Source organism: Brachyhypopomus gauderio, chromosome 11 (assembly GCF_052324685.1).
Source record: "Brachyhypopomus gauderio isolate BG-103 chromosome 11, BGAUD_0.2, whole genome shotgun sequence".
NCBI classification, from domain to species: domain Eukaryota; kingdom Metazoa; phylum Chordata; class Actinopteri; order Gymnotiformes; family Hypopomidae; genus Brachyhypopomus; species Brachyhypopomus gauderio.
Window position 1 is genome coordinate 3,549,596 of NC_135221.1, and position 21,124 is coordinate 3,570,719.

At 44.3% G+C, this 21,124-nt stretch overlaps 1 protein-coding gene and 1 long non-coding RNA gene across 6 annotated transcripts in view; one reads left to right on the plus strand and one right to left on the minus strand.

Annotated features, from left to right (window-relative positions):
* The window catches only part of rnf130 (ring finger protein 130), a 55,799-nt gene that overhangs the window by 12,387 nt on the left and 22,288 nt on the right, over positions 1-21,124 (plus strand). For all 3 annotated transcript variants that reach the window (XM_077021096.1, XM_077021095.1, XM_077021093.1), the window contains exon 3: positions 12,323-12,517. In XM_077021096.1, coding sequence (XP_076877211.1) covers positions 12,323-12,517 — 195 coding nt within the window. The remainder of the gene's footprint in view (positions 1-12,322; positions 12,518-21,124) is intronic.
* Positions 6,793-16,001, minus strand: LOC143526611 (uncharacterized). 3 transcript variants are annotated; one of them, XR_013133907.1, is made up of 5 exons: positions 15,881-16,001; positions 15,224-15,312; positions 9,737-9,892; positions 9,286-9,481; positions 6,793-7,543 (listed from the first exon to the last, which is right to left on the minus strand). It is a non-coding gene; the product is annotated as an uncharacterized LOC143526611 (long non-coding RNA). The 3 variants fall into 3 exon arrangements; XR_013133906.1 differs by having other exon boundaries at positions 7,629-9,481; XR_013133905.1 differs by having other exon boundaries at positions 6,793-9,481.

The window sequence follows — 21,124 nt, forward strand, 5'->3', positions numbered from 1 at the left end:
ACGCTGAAACCCTCACAGTTATTGTGGTTTTTGTTGTCCGTGTAGTCTGTCCACGTTTCCCTCTGATTCGCTCACAGTTCTGTAGTTTCTGGGGCTCTTCTGTTGATCTGAACGTTCTCCTGTCATGCTGGCCTTTCTGTTTCTGACAGGCTTTTGCGCTCCTCACAGTCTGATGCTACTTTCTCCTTCTTCTGAATAGTGTTGCCGTATAGGACTATTTTACACCCGGAAACTCCCCCATGGTTGGAACATTTTGGCTACTTTTGGCCCAGAACGTCATATCTCCTTTCAGGTCTTCTTCATCTTGCTCTGGTGCTGGGCAGCAAGCCCACAGGAGGAGGTCATGAGGTGATTGATGATGTTTCTTTGGCTGTTTTCAGAGGATCCACCTCTTCTGTTCTTTCTTTAATGTCTTGGATTTTTCTGTTCAGTTCAGCTTCTCTTTGGTCATTTTGTTTTCCTGCTTTCTTCATCCTTTCCAACACCGTATAATGCTGTAATTTGTCAGCCTTTACAGATTTGATATATTTTTTCCTTTATAAGTTTTTCAGCTTCTTCAGTATATGTTGGATCATAAGTGCCAACCTCAGGCAACTTGGAATTGTGTTTACTCTTGTTTATCCATTTCCTGTTTTGTTTGATGATACATTCATCAACCACTGGATTGTTGGAGGGGTTTTTTTTTTTTTTTGAGTGAAATATGAGCAAGACTGCAAGCAAACAATCCATCAGTATAAAAGTGTCAGCCAGCACATCATACAGCCAGAAATATAAAACGCCTAATTCAATCAGCGTAAACATAACTACAGTATAAACACAGCATAAATAAGCCTAAAATTTAGTCATGAATACCAGACAGAAATAAATGCTTATAAACGCAGCTTTAATGAGACACACATACACTCTCTCACACACCCACATACACCAGAAACGTAATCCAACCATCAGCTGCGAACACACTCTCACACATCCTCCAGATGCAAACAGACCATTAACTTGGCCATTTCCCACAGACACACACAGACACACATAATTCAGATAGATACAACCAGTGCAGAAAAAAACATCAATAATTCACTGCAATAAAAAAAAAATCAATATAATCAGTTATAAATTAATGATATAGCCACAGACCAACATACTGTAATTTATAATACCTCCACAAATCATTTACAGTTAATAAGAATAATTGTTTGATTGACCTATTCACACGCACAAACTCACATCCTCACAGAACTAAAACATGCACATTTTGTTTTTAGTTATTTCACAACCCAAATAGTACAACAAACATAACACGACAAACGCACAACAACAGACGTGACACAATGACAAATACACAACAACAAATATAACACAACAACACATATAACAACAGCAAACATACAATAAACTCAGCAACAAACATGACACAATGACAAACACTTGATTCCACACTCAGGAACACAAGGCCTCCTGTGCAGAAATATGAATCCTCCCCACCGAGCTTCACCCGAGCTACACCCGAATGAAGTCCTGACTGAGATCCTGAATGGCTCATGGTTTAGACGTCAGACATTTTACCACACGTGCCTGCGTGCTTTTAACGTGCTTTTAACGTGCTTTTAACAGTAATTGGAAACGTCACTGAGCTTTTAAACCCACTAAAATGCATTTACTTGAGTAGCTGAGTTATCCTGCTTTTCTTTTGCAGGTTCGACAGCAGCAATTTTCTCAATATAAATGCAGTCGAAACAAAATGTATCCCACTAACGCAGGCCTCGAGCCTTACCTGGAGTTCAGTCTTTTGAACTACCAATGGATTAGTCTTTACAAACCTGACACACTGCGCTGCTCACCTAAAGCTAGTGTGCTATTCACAGACCGGTCACCAAACCACTAAAAGTTCTCACCTTGTCTGTGTGATGTATTAAACTCCTACTCAGGTCAGGAGGGTGTCACCATGCATTACAGTTTCAGTATGTAGAGAACCAGCAGACTGCAGTGACAGGGGAGTTCATCTCCGCCTAATGCAGAATTTTATTACAAAGGCTCAGCCTCTCTGTGCTGGCCCGTTCTCTCGTTAGATCAGCCCACCATCCTCCTGTGCTCACGTCTCACATCCTCCTGTGTGGCTGGGCAGTTTGTTGGGGAGACATTTTTCTCATTTTTCAAAAAGTAAAGAAAATGGCACAGCAAGTATTTACAAAAAAATAAATCAAGTTTACTTTATTACAAAGAATCCACTCTCTGGAACAAGGAGCAATTCACTATAGACATTTGATTGTTCGTGTTAATCTTAAATGCTTTGCAGAGGGAAAGGTTTCTTGGTATGTCTTGATTGGTTTGCTAGAATTCTCTCCTGATGTCCGTTTCTCCCCATTGGCTACTGTAGGTCACCTGACAGATTGGATTCACTAATTGGGTCAGAGCTTTACTCTCTGGTCAGCATTAATGCATATTTCCCTTAGATATGTCCTGTCAGTTCCGTATGAGCGGGACCTGTAAGTCTCATTGGCTTTTTCTTGCATCGTGGAACATGTTTACTTCATTTCTCCATGACATCAAAGTGAAGAGCTATGAGGCAATATAGCAGAAAAAAAATCAGATTTTTATCATTATTCTACAGGGGACATAAAAGAAAAAAAACATGATAGTTTTTACAAAAAGGCCCATTTTTGCCATAAGAGTATTGTAGCCATTGGCTTTTGTGTTAAGGAAAAATGTAAGCAGGATTATTAGCAAATCAAATGTCAAAACCTGACACATTTCTTGAAAGTTAAGAAAGTAGATGAAGTGCTCACTCACTGAATCACCATGCAAGCATTAAGTAGTTTTTTCATTTAATTTGTTTCATAAATTAATCCATTACTCCTTTCAGATATTGACATTCACTGACACTGCAAATGTCCTTTTCAGTCACCTTACCCTAATTGTGTTGAACCAAAGTGCCCTAAATTATACTCAATCAATTTGATGTTAGGACTTCATCTCCCTGTGGCCAGCACTTACACCCTTTCTCATCAAATTAGAGTCAAATGCAGCAGAGATTTCTGGGATATGTATTCCTTCTGGGGACATCTATATTGCCATAGTTACTTAGCTCTGTCGTGCCATTGCAATTCAGCTGTCAGGCACATTGTGAAGCCAGTCAGCTCTCCTAAGATAACAGTTATTAAATTATTAAACTGTCAAACATTTTCATTGTAAACAATACAAAATATCACAAAATGGCATACCAAGAAGTTTTAAAATGCTAGTCCTTAGCTTTCTGGGATGGGAGTGATGTGATATCAATCACTACATCAGTTAAACATCACAATAAAAGAAAATATTTAATATTTTTTTGACTGCCCGAGCAACAGATGTTCACAGCCTGTAAAAATGTAGGTCAGTATTCGCTCCAAAATGGTGACGGAAAACTTTCCATTGGGTGTGTTTGTTTTGGCATCTGTGTTAGTTTTGGGTTTGACGTTAACTAGACCAGGCAGTCTATTATGCCTTTAAACAGAACATGGTGAAGAGGTTCCAGAAACCCCACACTGAGGAAGAACACCTGTGACTTTAGAGAGGAAGACGAGGCAAAATCCACTTATTAGATTTCACGATGTAGCGAGAGATTTAAGGGAGGTAGTTGTGCTGATTAATAACAGATGACTGCTGTGTTGTTTTCCTTATATGGGGTTGGGGGGAGGGGTTTGAGAGTATCTAGTTCAGATACTGGGATTTATCTGGGCCTTATTCCGCATGAGAGGTGTATCAGGGAGCTTGGTTTAAGCACAGACTGCTGGTGTTAGTGGTCTGTTAGTGCTGGTAGGCTGATACATCTGCAGGCCTGAATGTGCAGTGCAGGCTAAATAAATAATACATTCCCATATTTTAGAGTTTTGCAATAAATACTGTAATATGTGAAAGACAGACAGAATGCTAACAAACGATCCCGTATGCAGCTACAGGTCTGATGGGGTGGACATGCTGGTTTAGAGTAACGTGATCAGTTAGGTGCTAGGGTGGTGATGTAACATCTCGTTACGTTATTGCAGTCTGGCAAACGGATGTTTTGGAAACTGCTCATGCAATATTCATGGCACACACTAAAATACTCGTGATGGTTTAGAGGCTTAATTGCCTCTGCACCCTTCTGTAATATCAATATTGCAAAAAGCCACAGCTGCAATAATGATTAACAAACATTATACTATGTAGGGCATTTGGAAGCACAATAATAATACCCATATTGCTTTGTTTTACAAAAATTAACGCAGAGAACTTTGGTTAACAGTCATGCCCACACGAACACAGTTTCAGTGCAACAGAGAGGATGAAGAATAAAGAACTAGTGATTCTTCTAAATGGGCGTCTCTTTAATCCAATAGCATGAATCCATTGAGGTTGAGCATCATTTAGTTTAACTATTTGCGTTATTACAGTAGCAGTGACACGCCTGCCAAACATCCCAGCAAGCAAATATTTTGTTTACCACTCTGTCTCCAGGCTTTAACTGGTGAGTTGATTGATCTCTTGGTAAAGAGAGACAAGACACAACATCAGTCTGATCACAGGTCAGTACTGCAGCATAATCAGACACAGCTGAGTCTGACATCAGCTAGCAGTGCCACGGTTGGCCCTTTACCCCGGGGAATGGTCTTACCATCAGAACTTCCAGTGGGGGCATGTTTGCTGTTGCACTGGGAGTCCGGGATATTTCACAGCTTGCAACAACAAGTCTACCAGATTCTCTGCCGTTTCTTGAGCCGCTCTGCTCAGTCTGTTCTTTAGTTTTTAATTAGTGCACTTCACAGTACTTGACCACTGAGGACGATAACATATGTGGAACTAGTCCGTGCTCTTTTACTGTATTCAGTTCACATATTAAACAGGAATCTAGGGTCAGATAAAAACAAAAATACTCTTCATTTTTCTCTAATCCCCTCTTTGTGCATCAGGAGACGCACCATGAAAATGAAAAAAAAAAAGAAAAAAAAAGGGAGACAGGATTTAGGCAGATCAAGCCGATCTGATCAATTCATCTGTGCTCTTGTTTGAGTGCACTGAGTCCCAGAATGTCTTATCTTCACCTGACGCAGACACCCGCACCACAGTCGGGTCGGTGTGAGGCTCGCCGAGCGCACGCAGGAGTGGGAAGTGCGTGCAGCCGTTCTCAGATAAGGCCGAGTCTCCGGCAGCACGCTGCTGAATCAGCGGGATAATTGCCCGCTGTTTGGCTGTTCACAGTGGGGAGTCAAGTCCTTTTACCTTGACAATTGCTAAATGACTGGGAAGCAGGCAGGCACACACCTGGGACAAGCCCGGTGAAGGGAGCGTGATGTGGGCTTAATGTCCGCCGCCGCACACCCTCTTTGTCACCAAAGTCATGGGCAAAATCCACCGCGTATCAACTGTGTGTGACAACAGTGGCAGCCGTGACTTTGAACAGAGCACACGCGTGAGTCTGAGCAACCAGCTCAGCGGGCAGAGTTGAAGAACGGGGCGGAGAATGGCTGTTTTAGCAACATTCCCACAGCACAGCAGCACAGAGTTACGCCAGCACTCAGTTTGGCAACAAGTTAAAGTGCGCTGTGTTAACTTCACTTCTCCACCTCTCTGCCTCCTGCTCGGGTTTGCTCCGTTCGTCCTCGGCTCGGCTCCCTCCCAAGTCACGTGACCAGTTTAAATCGCAGCCTGTGCGATTAGAGAATCGCGTTTTAAAATATCGCGAGATTATCGCAAATGCAATTAATCGTTCAGCCCTAGTTTCTGGGCATCAGCTCAGTTGTCCATTCAGTCGCATCAGGAAAGTAATTTTGGCTGCATGTGGAATGTGAGGTTTTATCGTAGTAAGAGCTACCAGGAGGCCCTGCACAGGGTCGCCAGCCAATCAGGAGACAACTGAGGTTGAACCCCAGGTTCTTCAATCCAGCTCCCCATCATCAGGTGCCCCAGAGAGGCGTGTAGAAGCAGATAATCAGGCTTTGGAGTCACTAATGCGAGTTCGGGTGTATTTAGACAAGCCGTCATATAACTTGGTGAGATGAAGCTAATGGTAGTGTCATGTTCTGGGGACTCGTTAGCTACCAAGCTGCTCATAAAAACATTCGAGTCATAACCGCTTAATGCGGCCTTGGGTTTTGGCAAATACATTTTTGTTCTATGTATTATATAGAATACAAATACATTTTTGTTCTATGTATTATATGACAGTGGTACTGCAGGTGCTTAGTTCTTTGTTTTCTTTTGTCTTGTGAACATCTATTACTGTATATACTATAAATTTATCACGCATGGACAAAATATACTTGGTTCTGTTAAATTATCCACCTATGACATGGAGTGATTCTCCCAACTCGCCCCCCCCCCCCCACGCACTATTTGAGAGAACACAGAGGGCAATCAGGGTCATGCGCAAATAAAAACTGCAAAAGAACCTCCCACATAAAACGTCGGAGTCTTTCTATTTGTGGTTCAGAGGTGAACTGAATTCTTTCCACCGGAAGAAGATCTCCCACCCTACGGTGCTTAAATAGCAAAGTTCTCCCCCACAATGACAATGAAAACATTTTGAAAGATGATCTCCCACCTACAGTGCAGAGATGGACAAATTCTGTCCACCATGAAACTACCCGAACAATTATGAAAACTACGAAAAGTAATGGATCGTCGGTCAGGAGGTCAAACAGAATTAATATTACTGTAAAACCAGACAAGAGCGCAAGAATTGTGAGGTTTTTTAGTTTGTTGTCCATTCTGTTCCATCTATGAGTTTGTACAGCAAATTAAGAGACCAGAATCAATTGTAGTCACAAATGCTCTAGTTTATTAGCGGTGGAGGGAAGACATTTGTAGTGGTGAGGTGTGTGTGTGTGTGTGTGTGTGTGTGTGTGTGTGTGTGTGTGTGTGTGTGTGTGTGTGTGTGAGAGAGAGAGAGAGAGGAAAACAGTGGTGCAGAGAAGGGAAAACTGTGTGTGTGTGTGTGTGTGTGTGTGTGTGTGTGCGTGTGTGTGTGTGTGTGTGCTGGAGATTACCCAACTGCTATCTTACGTGCTACAGTCACAAGGGAAATCTACGACATGAAGTATTACTCAAGGTCAGAGGGTACAGAAAGAACACAGAGGACTGATTCATCAGATTTGGGCTGTCATGAAACAAACATGATCTTCAGAGTGATTAAATGGTTTTATACAAACAAAATACATTTTATTCCTACACCCAGGGTCATTACTCTTACACCCAGGGTCATTACTCCTACACCCACAGTTAGTACTTATTTCATAGGTCCTCTGTGATTTTATTTTTGTTGAAATCCATAATTTCTGGCATTTTCCAGCCTGAATTACTGGTACCTGTTCTCCACATAACTCAGTACTCATTTGAGTAGATTTTTTCATGCTGTCCAAATAGTGATATCTGATTTTCCAGGCTGATATCACCTCACATGGGGGGGGCATCTTGTTTAATGTCTTATTGCGTACATCCATTAGACTCTGGAGCTTTGTGAAGACTCACTCAGACATCGTCTTGGTCTGGATGTTTCATTCACTCCCCATGGCAACCGAGGGAGCATTATCTGGCAAAACAAACAACCAGTGAGAAAAACAGGAAAAGAAACAGCAGTTATAGATGCAGTTATAGTTGTATAAGTCATTACTTACTGGTCCAGCTTCTTAAATATCTCATTTTAAATGTTGTTCAACTAATATAATTGTAAGTCATTGGTATTCAAGCCGACAATGATGCATTCATATAAAACCCGACCCTAGAGACTGGCTCACCCTGTAGTCTTCTACCGTGCCGTGTGGGTGCATGACATCATCACTGAGGTATCAAATGTTTCATTATAAAAGTCCCCTGATAAATGAATGCTGTCCAAATTACATTGCATGTAAACAATGGTGTCGAGGCGGTCACCTAACTGTAAGCTAGTTAACAAGTCATCACAGCACCTGTATCCACAACAGAAATTATTTAGTCTACGTAGTGAAGTCAAAATGTGAATATACAGAGAGACTTGACCTTTAACCCTCTGGTGTGTCCTGTCTGCCTGCCCAAGACAGCAGTGCAACTCTTTATTTCCTATTGAGAAACATTAACCTGTAATATGGCATAACCTAGTCCTAGATTATGACATTCCTAATGTGTGATATCTCACAAACTAATTAGACCCTCTGCTATAACAAATTTGTCACTGTAATCTATTCTGAAATTAGAATAGAGAAAAACCTCAATTGCAGAGGTAACAGTTAGGCTAAGGATAGGTCAGAGGTCATCAGTAACCCAAATAACCCAGACTTATTATGTAGACAAGATTTAAAAACCATAGTATTTGTCCTTTTGTAGGAAATGTAAGGAAATCTGTGACTTGGTATTAGAATCCATGTTGGTGTCTTGACAGCACTAGCAGTCTCTCCGTTATTCTGTCTCTCACGCTCACTAAAGGGAAATTGAAACATTCATTGTGCAGTCGTTCAAACGTCTGTCAAAGCTGCCAAATGAACACAGCTGTTGGTTCACTGGTCCGTGCAGGAGCCGTGCATACCTGACCAGAGAAGCAGTGATACCCATCAGCACAAAACCAGCATCGCTAGTCTAGGTACTGTTACAGCCCAGATTACTGAACAATAATTAGAGGATTCATTACATATGAATTATTAAATTAATATATTTAAATATATATCATTATAACTATATTATTATTATTATTATTAGATATTTTTCTCATATGAGTATCATTTTCCTTTATATCTTCATTTCTTATTTTTCTAATAAATGACGGTTGATTATTGTTTAGAGACAGTTTGGTTTGAGTTGTTGTGTGCTGGAGAGGAAGTGTGTGGTCTGTGGAGGTGTAACTGGCCATGAGTCAGAAATTACAGGTGGTGTTGTTTTCTGTCTGCTGGGGGTTTTTTGTTTGTTTTTTTTGCTGTCTGAACAATGCATCATCAGTGGTCGCATGTGTGTGTGTGTGTGTGTGTGTGTCTGTGTGTGTCTGTGTGTGTCTGTGTGTGTGTGTGTGTGTGTGTGTGTGTGTGTGTGTGTGTGTGTGTGTGTGAGGAAGAGACAGAGAAAATGAGCAAAAACCGCATGCGCACACACACACACACGTTACACGCAGGACAGCCGCCTTCTTGTTCTTCTGTGAAGCAACATGCACCTGCCACCAGCAGCATTGAGACAGCATGACGTGAGAATGCAGATTAAAGTCTCGTGGGTATTAATGTTTACGCCCTTTGGTCATGCCTGGAATTACTTTACAACACTTTGACCTCCCATTCATTCCCGGTATTACTGTCAGATGGTCAGATGGTCCACCTTAAGCCATCTGCTTGGGCAACGTGGTGGTCGCAAGTACTGGGCAGATCAAGGTTCTTCCATGGTTCATCTTCCACGATTCTTCTTCCACGATTCATCTTCCATGCCTCTGGAACGTCCGTCGTCTTTGTTGTCTGCAGGAGAAGCTTCTCACAGGGCAGCATCACAGAGTTCTTCTGGGATCCTTTATTACATGCTTTAAGATTACAAATAAATTCTTATTTAATGTCAAGATGATCACCATAACCTCACCAAAGCATCACTTGGCATTTATGTGTGTGTGTGTGTGTTATGATTAGTGTGTGAAATGGAGAGATCTCCACAGAGGTGCAGTCGTATGCTAATTCATATTTTTCTCATCATTGCTGTTGTTAGAATGCACAATTAAATTGTCAGATATCACACAAAAACGGGAGGAAGGCTGTCTGTCCACTCTGTTGCTAGCTCTGACCTGAAGGTGTTGTGGTACAGGTGAGACGCTCCTCCCTGAAAGCCCTTCCATTCGTCTCTTCCATCTGTCCCTTCCATCCGTCTCTTCCTCTTCTCGGTCCGTAAGGCTGAAGTTTCATGACGGTGGTGATGTACGTGATCAGCAGGCAGGGGACCGCTGGAGATACAACGGCATCGCGTTTATCCTAAGCGTTTACCATTTATTTTTTTGCTAACTGGGCTCATGCACATACGTAGAACATGATGGTGCCTGTCATTTTAAGCCTTTGAGAGTTGGATAGGAGGACATTTGCATTTATTTAGTTTGTTCCTTTATTGTTTGGTCATGGGTCACTGAATTCCAGACGTAAGTTGGAGTTGCCCTGTGGTGCCAAAGCTACCGTGTAACACATCCTGCACTGTATTTATTGTCATCGGAAACCGTAGTGTCATTCATCTTGGCTCAAGCTGAGCTGGACCTGCCACAGTCTGGCGGAGAGGAAGTTTGGGCTTTTAGGGGGAGGGGGGAAAGTGCAGCACTATAACGGAAAGGCCAGCGCTGGATTTAGGACGCAGCTCAAACGAGAGCATCTCCATGTGAAATGGAACGCAGCACAATAATCGTTTTAGTTCAACGATCTTGTTTTCATAATCGTTGGAAGGCAGACGTGTAATTGAAAATGAAATTTGATTGACTGTCCCGGCCTAATCAAGCGACATGCGTCCTCCAGAGCTCAGTGAAGCACCTTGAGTGTATGATTCTTACTGGGGTGGGGATGGCGGTGTTTGTTGGGCCGGGTGGTTGTGTTTGTGGAGGTGGGTGGTTGTGTTTGTTGGGCCGGGTGGTAGTGTTTGTGGAGGTGGGTGGTTGTGTTTGTTGGGCGGGGTGGTAGTGTTTGTGTAGGTGGGTGGTTGTGTTTGTTGGGCCGGGTGGTAGTGTTTGTTGGGCCGGGTGGTAGTGTTTGTGGAGGTGGGTGGTTGTGTTTGTTGGGCGGGGTGGTAGTGTTTGTGTAGGTGGGTGGTTGTTTGTTGGGCCGGGTGGTTGTTTGTTGGGCCGGGTGGTTGTTTGTTAGGCCGGGTGGTTGGTTGTTGGGCCGGGTGGTAGTGTTTGTTGGGCCGGGTGGTAGTGTTTGTTGGGCCGGGTGGTAGTGTTTGTTGGGCCGGGTGGTAGTGTTTGTTGGGCCGGGTGGTTGTATTTGTTGGGCCGGGTGGTTGTTTGTTGGGCCGGGTGGTTGTTTGTTGGGCCGGGTGGTAGTGTTTGTTGGACCGGGTGGTAGTGTTTGTGGAGGTGGGTGGTTGTGTTTGTTGGGCCGGGTGGTAGTGTTTGTGGAGGTGGGTGGTAGTGTTTGTTGGGGCGGGTGGTTGTGTTTGTTGGGCCGGGTGGTAGTGTTTGTTGGGCCGGGTGGTTGTGTTTGTTGGGCCGGGTGGTTGTGTTTGTTGGGCCGGGTGGTAGTGTTTGTCGAGGTGGGTGGTACTGCGGTTTAAATGTGGGAGGCTTCCAGCTGGTTTTAGTCGAGCTGTGGCAGGAAGGCAGTCTCTGTTGACCCGATCAGCCTCCTCTACTGAGCCGGTCGCATGAGCTGGGCGTTTAGCCGGCCTGCTCACCTGTCTGTGTGGGGGCATCGCTTCGCTGGTCTGGCTGGTAAAACCCGCCTCCGTGTGCCTTAGTGATCACATCCACTTTCCTCCCCCACACAGTGGACCTTCACTCTCAGTCTCTCAAGTCATCTCAGGCCAAATGGGTCTGCTTACTGCGTCCTGCACGAGGCCAGGTCCATGTGTGGAGATGGACTGAAACTGTGCAACTCGCCCAGAGCTAAAGCAGCCGGGCTGTTAGACGGAGCGTCTGTTCAACCCCCCTGTGCATGCAGACGACAGTTTGCTCTGTTAGCAGTGCGTGCAGATAACTCGAGTGGAGCTCGATTGTGCTGGGCACTGTGACCATGCGTCTGGCCTTATCGTGAATGTGCGTGAATATCTGCAAGGGCCACACATATACTCTCTCCTCTCCTCTGCACGATCTCTCTCTCTCTCTCTCTCTCTCTCTCTCTCCATTTCCCACTCTGTCATTTGCTTTTTCCTGTTCGCGTCCACCAGTTTGTTGCTCTAGGAAAAAAAATTATTATAAAACAAAACCAGATTCTTATACAGCACTGTGCACAAGGCACTCCATGAACATATAACCCATCAACACAGTAGGGTGTTGAGTCTTCTGGACATTTCTCTGTCGCCATAACAAATGCTTCAAACGCACCACAACACCGAAACACAATGATGAGCTCCAGAGCGTCAGGGCAGAATCCCACCCTGAACGTGATTGAGTTGGTGGGGTATTCACTTGGACAGGGACACAGAACACAGAGTAGCCACTCAAACGGAGAAGCGCTCGGGGTGGTGGGGGGGGCTCCTCACGGCTCTCCGCTCGGAACATAAATAAAACCCACTGGCCTGCTGAACAGACTGATGTGTTATTTATGGGCTGGCTAAGATGTCGGCTGGTATTGTTTCTAGGATGTTTTAGCAATTGTCTGTTATATAAGATCAAATGTGTCCTCACACGGTCTCTCTCTCTCTCTCTCTCTCTCTCTGTCTCTTCCGTTTCCTCTAGTGGTGGACATGCAGGGCTGCTGTCCGTACACGCGTTTTGCGGTGCCTCCCAAGACCACGCACTGGGTCGCACTCCTGCAGAGGGGCAAGTGCACGTTCAAGGAGAAGATCCTGAGGGCAGCCGCCTTCAACGCCTCCGCCGTGCTCATCTACAACAACAGCTCCAAGGAGGACACCGTCACCATGGCGCACGAAGGTCAGCGCCGTTCCCCGGCACCGGTCCGGGGGTCACACACACGAGCTGACGCAGCTGCTGGCAGAGGGAGAGTTGAACTGTCCTCTCAGAGTGGGACGTCGTAGTGAGACAGAGAAGATGGTGTCTACCTCGGTGACCTGCTGGGCTTACTGGTAGTACTTAGATGTTAGCAATCTAGAGAGAGAGGGACCGGCATCTGCAAACTGAGATAGAGAGAAAGCTATTTGAGTGTGTGTGTGTGTGTGTGTGTGTGTGTGTGTGTGTGTGTGTGTGTGTGTGTGGGTTTGCGCCAGAGGTGGGACCAAGTCAGTGTTTTGCAAGTCTCAAGTAAGTCCAAGTCTTTATCCTCAAGTCCCGAGTCAAGTCTCAAGCAAAGACAGTCAAGTCAAGTCAAGTCTCGAGTCAAGACAGGCAACAGTCAAGTCAAGTCCCAAGTCTGAAACTTGGAATTTCAAGTCCTTTCGAGTCTTTTTTTTTTTTTTACCAATGTTGCAGGTATATTTCAAATGTAAATAATAGACGTGTTCTTTTTTAAATTCTCCTCAAATCTTGATAAAACATGTGCAACTGAAAACACAAAGTATAAAAAAAAATTAAATTACACCTCTTTATTGCACAGTTCAATTTGTTAAAATTAGCTGCAAAAATATTCATACTTTAAACTACAATTTTCCAGAAATAAATATTCTGTGAAAAAGTCATAAGTAGAACTCCATGTTCAAATAAAAAGTGCTGATATTTTCACAGTACAATACAAAGAACCATAACAGCATTTTTCCCTCTCTTCTCTTATCTGGTTTCTTGGAGAACATGTGTGTCCATGTGTGAGTGACACAAGACAAACAAATATAAGAACTGAACAATTAACAGGAATCAGGAATGCAACTTTAGACATTTCAGTAAACTATTCTGCATTGCATTTGCAAAAGACCAAACTGGCCAAAAGTCTGTATGTCATTTGTGCACGATGAGGCCGTAGGATGATGTCCCCATAGCTGAAAACTCGCTCCACTTTTGTCAATATATTTTTTTCTCGACGTAGATGTCTTCAAATACACAATCCATGCTGAGATAGAACTGGATATGATGGTGACAGAGAGAGGCTATCTTCCCTGAGTTCAGATACAGAACCCAGGGTTGCCAACTCTCACGCATTGAGCGTGAGACACACGCATTTGACCGCCTTCACACGCTCACACGCCACACATCCGATTTCTCACGCCGAAAAAAAAATCTAGTTTATTTACCTCTGATCCTTATCTATGATTCAATGAGTTACTAGTTCGCTCTGGCACCAACTACTGGCGATCGATCGATCGCGATATAATACTTTCCATATAAGATGGAATTTGTGTCCATTTTACACCCCGCCCGGTAACAATTCACGTTCGCTGACCCCCCCATTTGATTGGTTGTGCTGCAGCTCATGCACACACACACACACACACACACACACACACACACACACACACACACACACACACACACACAACGTACAGAGTGTGGAAAAGCAGAGGACCGGTCTGCGTCAGAAGGACGGAAATGAAATTAATGGGGCGCACATTATAAATATTAATATGCGTTTTAAAATTTAGATTTGGGGTAAAAAAATCAAGTCTTTGCAAGTAAACAGGTTCAAGTCCAATTCAAGTCCCAAGTTATTGGTGTAAAAGTCCAAGTCAAGTCTAAGTCTCTGAATATTTTTTCAAGTCAAGTCAAAAGTCTTAATATTAATGACTCGAGTCTGACTCGAGTCCAAGTCATGTGACTCGAGTCCCCACCTCTGGTTTGCGCGCGTGCGTGTGTGTGTGTTTGTGCGTGTGTTTGTGTGTGTGTGCGTGCGCGCGTGCATGTGTGTGTTTGTGCGTGCGTGTGTGTGTGTGTTTGTGTGCGTACGTGTGTGTGTGTGTGGGTTTGCGCGCGTGCATGTGTGTGTGTTTGTGCGCTTGTGCGTGTGTGTGTGTGTGTGTGTTTGTGTGTGTGTGTGTGCATGCGCGCGTGCATGTGCGCACGTGCATGTGTGTGTGTGTGTGTGCGTGCGTGCGTGTGTGTGTGTGCGTGCGCGCGTGCATGTGTGTGTTTGTGCGTGCGTGTGTGTGTGTGTTTGTGCGCGTACGTGTGTGTGTGTGTGTGTGTGCGTGCGCGCGTGCATGTGTGTGTTTGTGTGTGCGTGTGTGTGTGTGTTTGTGCGCGTACGTGTGTGTGTGTGTGTGTGTGTGTGTGTGTGTGTGCGTGTGTGTGTGTGCGTGTGTGTGTGTGCGTGCGCGCGTGCATGTGTGTGTTTGTGCGTGCGTGTGTGTGTGTGTTTGTGCGCGTACGTGTGTGTGTGTGTGTGTGTGTGTGTGTGCGTGTGTGTGTGTGCGTGTGTGTGTGTGCGTGCGCGCGTGCATGTGTGTGTTTGTGCGTGCGTGTGTGTGTGTGTTTGTGCGCGTACGTGTGTGTGTGTGTGTGTGTGTGTGTGTGTGTGTGCGCGCGTGCATGTGTGTGTGTGTGTGCGTGTGTGTGTGTGTGTGCGTGTGTGTGTGCGTGTGTGTGTGTGTTTGTGCGTGTGTGTGTGTGTGTGTGTGCGTGTGTGTGTGTGTGTGTGTGCGTGTGCGTGTGTGTGTTTGTGCGCGTACGTGTGTGTGTGCGTGTGTGTGAGTGTGTGTGTGAGTGTGTGTGTGTGTGTGTGTGTGTGTGTGTGTGTGTGTGTGTGTACATACCTACCATCTGTTGTTCCAGTTTATTTTGAATTCCTTTCTAGGTCTCTGTTACTTGGAGTGCTGCCTTAGAATCCTAAGAACCCCACATATTAACTTAAAACAACAAGACAAACACACACAGTTTTACTTACTTATGCTACATAAAAATGTCACTAGTGAATGGAGCATTCAAATCATCTGGCCACGCCCCTGAGCTTGTACCCTATGTAATCTGACCACGCCCCTGATTTTATACCCTATGTAATTTGACCACGCCCCTGATCTTGTTCCCTATGTAATCTGACCACGCCCCTGATCTTATACCCTATGTAATCTGACCACGCCCCTGATTTTATACCCTATGTAATCTGACCACGCCCCTGAGCTAGTACCCTATGTAATCTGACCACGCCCCTGATCTTATACCCTATGTAATCTGACCACGCCCCTGAGCTAGTACCCTATGTAATCTGTCCACGCCCCTGATCTTATACCCTATGTAATCTGGCCACGCCCCTGAGCTTGTATCCTATGTAATCTGGCCACGCCCCTGAGCTAGTACCCTATGTAATCTTACCACGCCCCTGAGCTTGTATCCTATGTAATCTGGCCACGCCCCTGAGCTTGTATCCTATGTAATCTGGCCACGCCCCTGAGCTTGTAGCACACGTATTCGGTGTACCTGGTATTCAGCAGCTACAGTATCTTCATCACGGAGGGTGCAGTATGTTTATATCCAGACCCACACAGTACAGCAGAGGAACACACACATCACAGCCTTGTGTTTGACGCACAACGACACGCCTGAGGGCAAAAACAGCCAGAACGGGCAGAAAGAGAGAAAGACAAACAAGAGGAGGATCGGGGGAGGAGCTGAGACGGGAGGGGGCGGGGCTATCAGGGAGGGATCGATGGCGGTGGTAAATATAGCCGGAGAGCATGACTAATTCACATCTTTTTCCCACCTCACCAGCGGGAATTCTCCGCTGCCTGTGGGAGCTCCGGTTCCTCACAGCAGGAAATCAGAGTTTTATTTAGCAGGTTTTCTTGCTTCTCTCTTTTTATTTTGGTTTTTCGTTTGGAGATACAGAATAGGGATGTGAGGGGAGACGTGTGATCGTTCCTATAGAGACATCTATCTGTGTGTGTGTGTGTGTGTGTGTGTGTGTGTGTGTGTGTGTGTGTGTGTGTGTGTGTGGGTGTGTGTGTGTGTGTGTGTGTGTGTGTGTGTGTGTGTGTGTGTGTGCGCGCGCAATGGATGTGACCACACGTGACAGATCTGATTATAAGTAACTGGTGAGAGAGAGAGACAGATCTGACTGGTGAGAGAGAGACAGATCTGACTGGTGAGAGAGAGACAGATCTGACTATAAGTAACTGGTGAGAGAGAGACAGATCTGATTATAAGTAACTGGTGAGAGAGAGAGACAGATCTGACTGGTGAGAGAGAGACAGATCTGACTATAAGTAACTGGTGAGAGAGAGACAGATCTGACTGGTGAGAGAGAGACAGATCTGATTATAACAGGGTACCCGCGGGTCCTTAAAAAGTCTTAAAATATCTTAAATTTAGTTTTCCATATTCAAGGCCTAAAAATGTCTTAAAATGTCTGGAATTTTATGAGGGGAGGCATTAAATTATTGTAAGTGTGTGTTGTTCAGTTGTTCTGGCGCGATGTGAACTTTGCCGAATCTAGCGCTAATGCAGAAAATAACCGCTCCAGGGTCCTAGTGCTAGATTCCTAGCGTTGGAGTATAAGGCCTCCCCCCCCCCCCCCCCCCCCCCCCCCCCCCCCCCCCAGTCAACAATTCTCGTTCGCCACACCCCCCCCCCCCCCCCCCCCCCCGTCAACGATGTGGAACACACCTGCATCCCCGGTGTTCTGTAAAATTTGTGCTACCCCTCGAGCTGTCCTACCTTGGGCTACTGCGCATGCGCATGCTAAGATTACGTCACTGTCAGCGTAGCCCAGAATTTTGCGCTACCAGCTGTTTTTTGTCTTGGAATAACGGTGAGTTTTGCCCATTTCTCGTATTTAATCATATTGCAATGTAAATCTTTTTGCATTTTATTGTGTTTTTTCGACAATTGTTAAATATTTTTGTGATTATCCTAGGAAAGACCTCGTAAATATTACTATTTGCTCGAGTGTTTCCAACAAGTGGAGGTTTCAAATGTCTGTTTTAGCCTCGCTGTACTCGATTTTATCCATCTGTTCATTCTAGTGTCCTACACTAACTGGTTATAGTTGATTCACTTCAAAACGAGCACTTCTTAACGCTTAACATTCGTTCAGCTTGGCTATTTTATATTTCTGAAGCAATTTTCTTAAATACAAGTAAATAACCATGTAACGTTCATGACGTTTGCGCTGTCATTTCTCCATGTTAGAAGGTGATGCTGACGACAAGAACATAACAGAAATGGTACAACTACCGATGCAGTACAGAAATTTTAACAGACCAACGCTGAGAGACCAAAACTGCAGTGTTATTTTTGTAGTATTTTTAATGTTCACAGTTTTATTCTAGAATAATTTGCAATAACTGTATCATAATATATAATTAAAATTTGTTTTGCTCCAGTGCATTGTTTCAATAATGACTTGTGATTTTATTAATGGTAGAAGCACGTTCGGATAAGGTAATATAGCCTATAAAATGATCATACCTACCTACAGTATTAATGCTGTACACACGTTCTGATAAGGTAATGTAGCCTATAAAATGAGCGTACCTACTGTTTTAATGCTGGATGCACGTTCTGATAAGGTAATGTGGCCTATAAAATGATCGTACCTACAGTATTAATGCTGTACGCACGTTCTTATAAGGTAATGTAGCCTATAAAATGATCGTACCTACAGTATTAATGCTAGAAGCACGTTCGGATAAAGTAATATAGCCTATAACATGATCATACCTACAATATTAATGGCAGAAGCATGTTCAAATAAGGTAATGTAGCCCATTAAATGATCGTACGTACAGTATTAATGCTAGAAGCACGTTCGGATAAGGTAATGTAGCCTATAAAATGATCGTACCTACAGTATTAATGGTAGAAGCATGTTTGGATAAGGTAATGTAGCCTATAAAATGATCGTACCTACAGTATTAATGGTAGAAGCATGTTTGGATAAGGTAATGTAGCCTATAAAATGATCGTACCTACAGTATTAATGGTAGAAGCATGTTTGGATAAGGTAATGTAGCCTATAAAATGATCGTACCTACAGTATTAATGGTAGAAGCATGTTTGGATAAGGTAATGTAGCCTATAAAATGATCGTACCTACAGTATTAATGGTAGAAGCATGTTTGGATAAGGTAATGTAGCCTATAAAATGATCGTACCTACAGTATTAATGGTACAAGCACGTTCATATAAGGTAATATAGCCTATTAAATGATCGTACATACAGTATCAATGGTAGAAGCACGTTCGGATAAGGTCATATAGCCTATAACATGATCGTACATACAGCTACTGCTGTGGTACTACATTTTGACATGGTAGCAAGAATCGATAGATATGTCTATAATTTTGCGCTACGGGTGTGCGCCATGTGCGCTGAGAGTGACGTAAACTTAGCATGCGCATGCGCAGTAGCCCAAGGTAGGACAGCTCGAGGGGTAGCACAGATTTTCAGAACACCGGTAATAGTATTATTTTTTCTTGTGAGAGGTATTAAAAAGGTCTTAAAAGTCATTGAATTTGAGATTTAAAAATGTGCAGATACCCTGTATAAGTAACTGGTGAGAGAGAGAGACAGATCTGATTGGTGAGAGAGAGACAGATCTGACTGGTGAGAGAGAGACAGATCTGATTGGTGAGAGAGAGACAGGAGCAGTGAGGTGACCTGGTGTATTCCTGGATTTGAGCTGCATGTGTAGATGCTACATGTAGATATGGACACCTGCAGCAGGGATGTGGAAACAGGTGTAAATACACTTCCGTTATACATGAGGGGATTTGTGTGTGAGTGCGTGTGTGTGAGTGCGTGTGTGTGAGTGCGTGTGTGTGAGTGCGGGTGGGTGTGTGTGCGTGTGTGTGCGTGTGTGTGTGTCTAACAGCTATGTCTCCTTCAGAGTTGTAGATATGTGTATTTTGCACATTTTCTGCCATGACTGCCCAATCGGTGAGAGTGTTTCATCAGTATGAATGTCGGTCCAGTTTGCAGTCACTCACGTGCTGGTAAACGCCACTACTACTGCTTATCTCCAGACTGCGTCACACACAGTCACGATGGCTTCACCTGAGAGGACAGGTGTGTTTCACTGAGCACAGGTTCAGCGTGTCAAGACTACACCTTCAGTCTGGCTATTAGTAGTGCCTGTTCTGCGCAGGGGAGCTGTTACTAGTTACTAAACTCTCTCTCTCTCACACACACACACACACACACAATGTGCACACATGCATGACGATACACACCAATACAGACATGTTGCGTTCTTACAGAGCAGTGTTAATGTGGTTAGGCTTTGGAGCAGGATCTTCTGCTGAAACGTGATCTAGGGTGCTTCACGTCCACCATGTTTCTGTGTAGGTGTGTGTTCCACCCATAGCTGCATGGTGTGTAGTATTTTCAGAGTTCTGCATTTATGAGGCATGACACAAGTGTTTCAACTGGATGGGGGCCTTAGGCATAACAGTGTGTCATACCATAACATGATATCATGATGAACGGGGGTGGGTGGCCGAACATGAGGGGTGGATGATTTTGCAAGTTTATATGCACGTACACTGTATTGCCAAAAGTATTCGCTCACCTTCCTTGACTCACATATGATCTTAAGTGACATCCCATTCCTAATCCATAGGGGTCAATATGACGTTGGTCCACCCTTTACAGCTAGAACAGCTTCAACTCTTCTGGGAAGACTGTCCACAAGGTTTAGGAGTGTGTTTATGGGGATTTTTTGATGGTTCTTCCATCAGGTTGAGGTCAGGACTCTGCAGGTCGGTCAAGTTCATCCACATCATACTGTGCCATGTCTTTAGGCACCTTGTTTTGTGCACTGGTGCACAGTCATGTTGGAAGAGGAAGGGGTCATCTCCAAACTGTTCCCACAAAGTTGGGAGCATGGAATTATCCGAAAATATCTTGGTATGCTGAAGCATTCAGAGTTCCTTTCACTGGAACTGAGGGGTCAAACCCAGCTCCTGAAAAACAACCCAACACCATAATCCCCCCTCCACCAAACTTTACACTTGGCACAATGCAGTCAGACAAGTACTGTTCTCCTGGCAACCTCCAAGCCCAGACTAGAGCATCAGATGCCAGATGGAGAAGTGTGATTCTTCACTCCAGAGAACACACCTCCACTGCCCTAGAGTCCAGTGGCGGTGTGCTTTACACCACTGTATCCGACGCTTTGCATTGTACTTGGTGATGTATGGCTTGGATGCAGCTGCTCATGGAAACCCATTCCATGAAGCTCTCTGCGCACTGTTCTTGAGCTGATCTGAAGGCCACATGAAGTTTGGATGTCTGTAGTGATCGACTCTGCAGAAAGTTGGCGACCTCTTCACACTATGCACTTCAGTATCCGCTGACCTGCTCCGTCAGTTTACGTGTCCTACCACTTCATGGCTGAGTTGGTGTCGTTTCCAAACACATTAATTTTATTATAATACAGCTGACAGTTGACTGGAATATTTTGGAGTGAGGAAATTTCACGACTGGATTTGTTGCACAGGTGGCATCTTATCACAGTTCCACACTGGAATTCACTGAGCTCCTGAGAACGACCCATTCTTTCACAAATGTTTGTAAAAACAGTCTGCATGCCTATGTGCTTAATTTTATACACGTGTGGCCATGGAAGTGATTGGAACACCTGATTGTGATAATTTGGATGGGTGAGTGAATACGTTTGGCAATATAGTGTGTATGTGTTTGTCTCTGAAGTTTACTTTTAT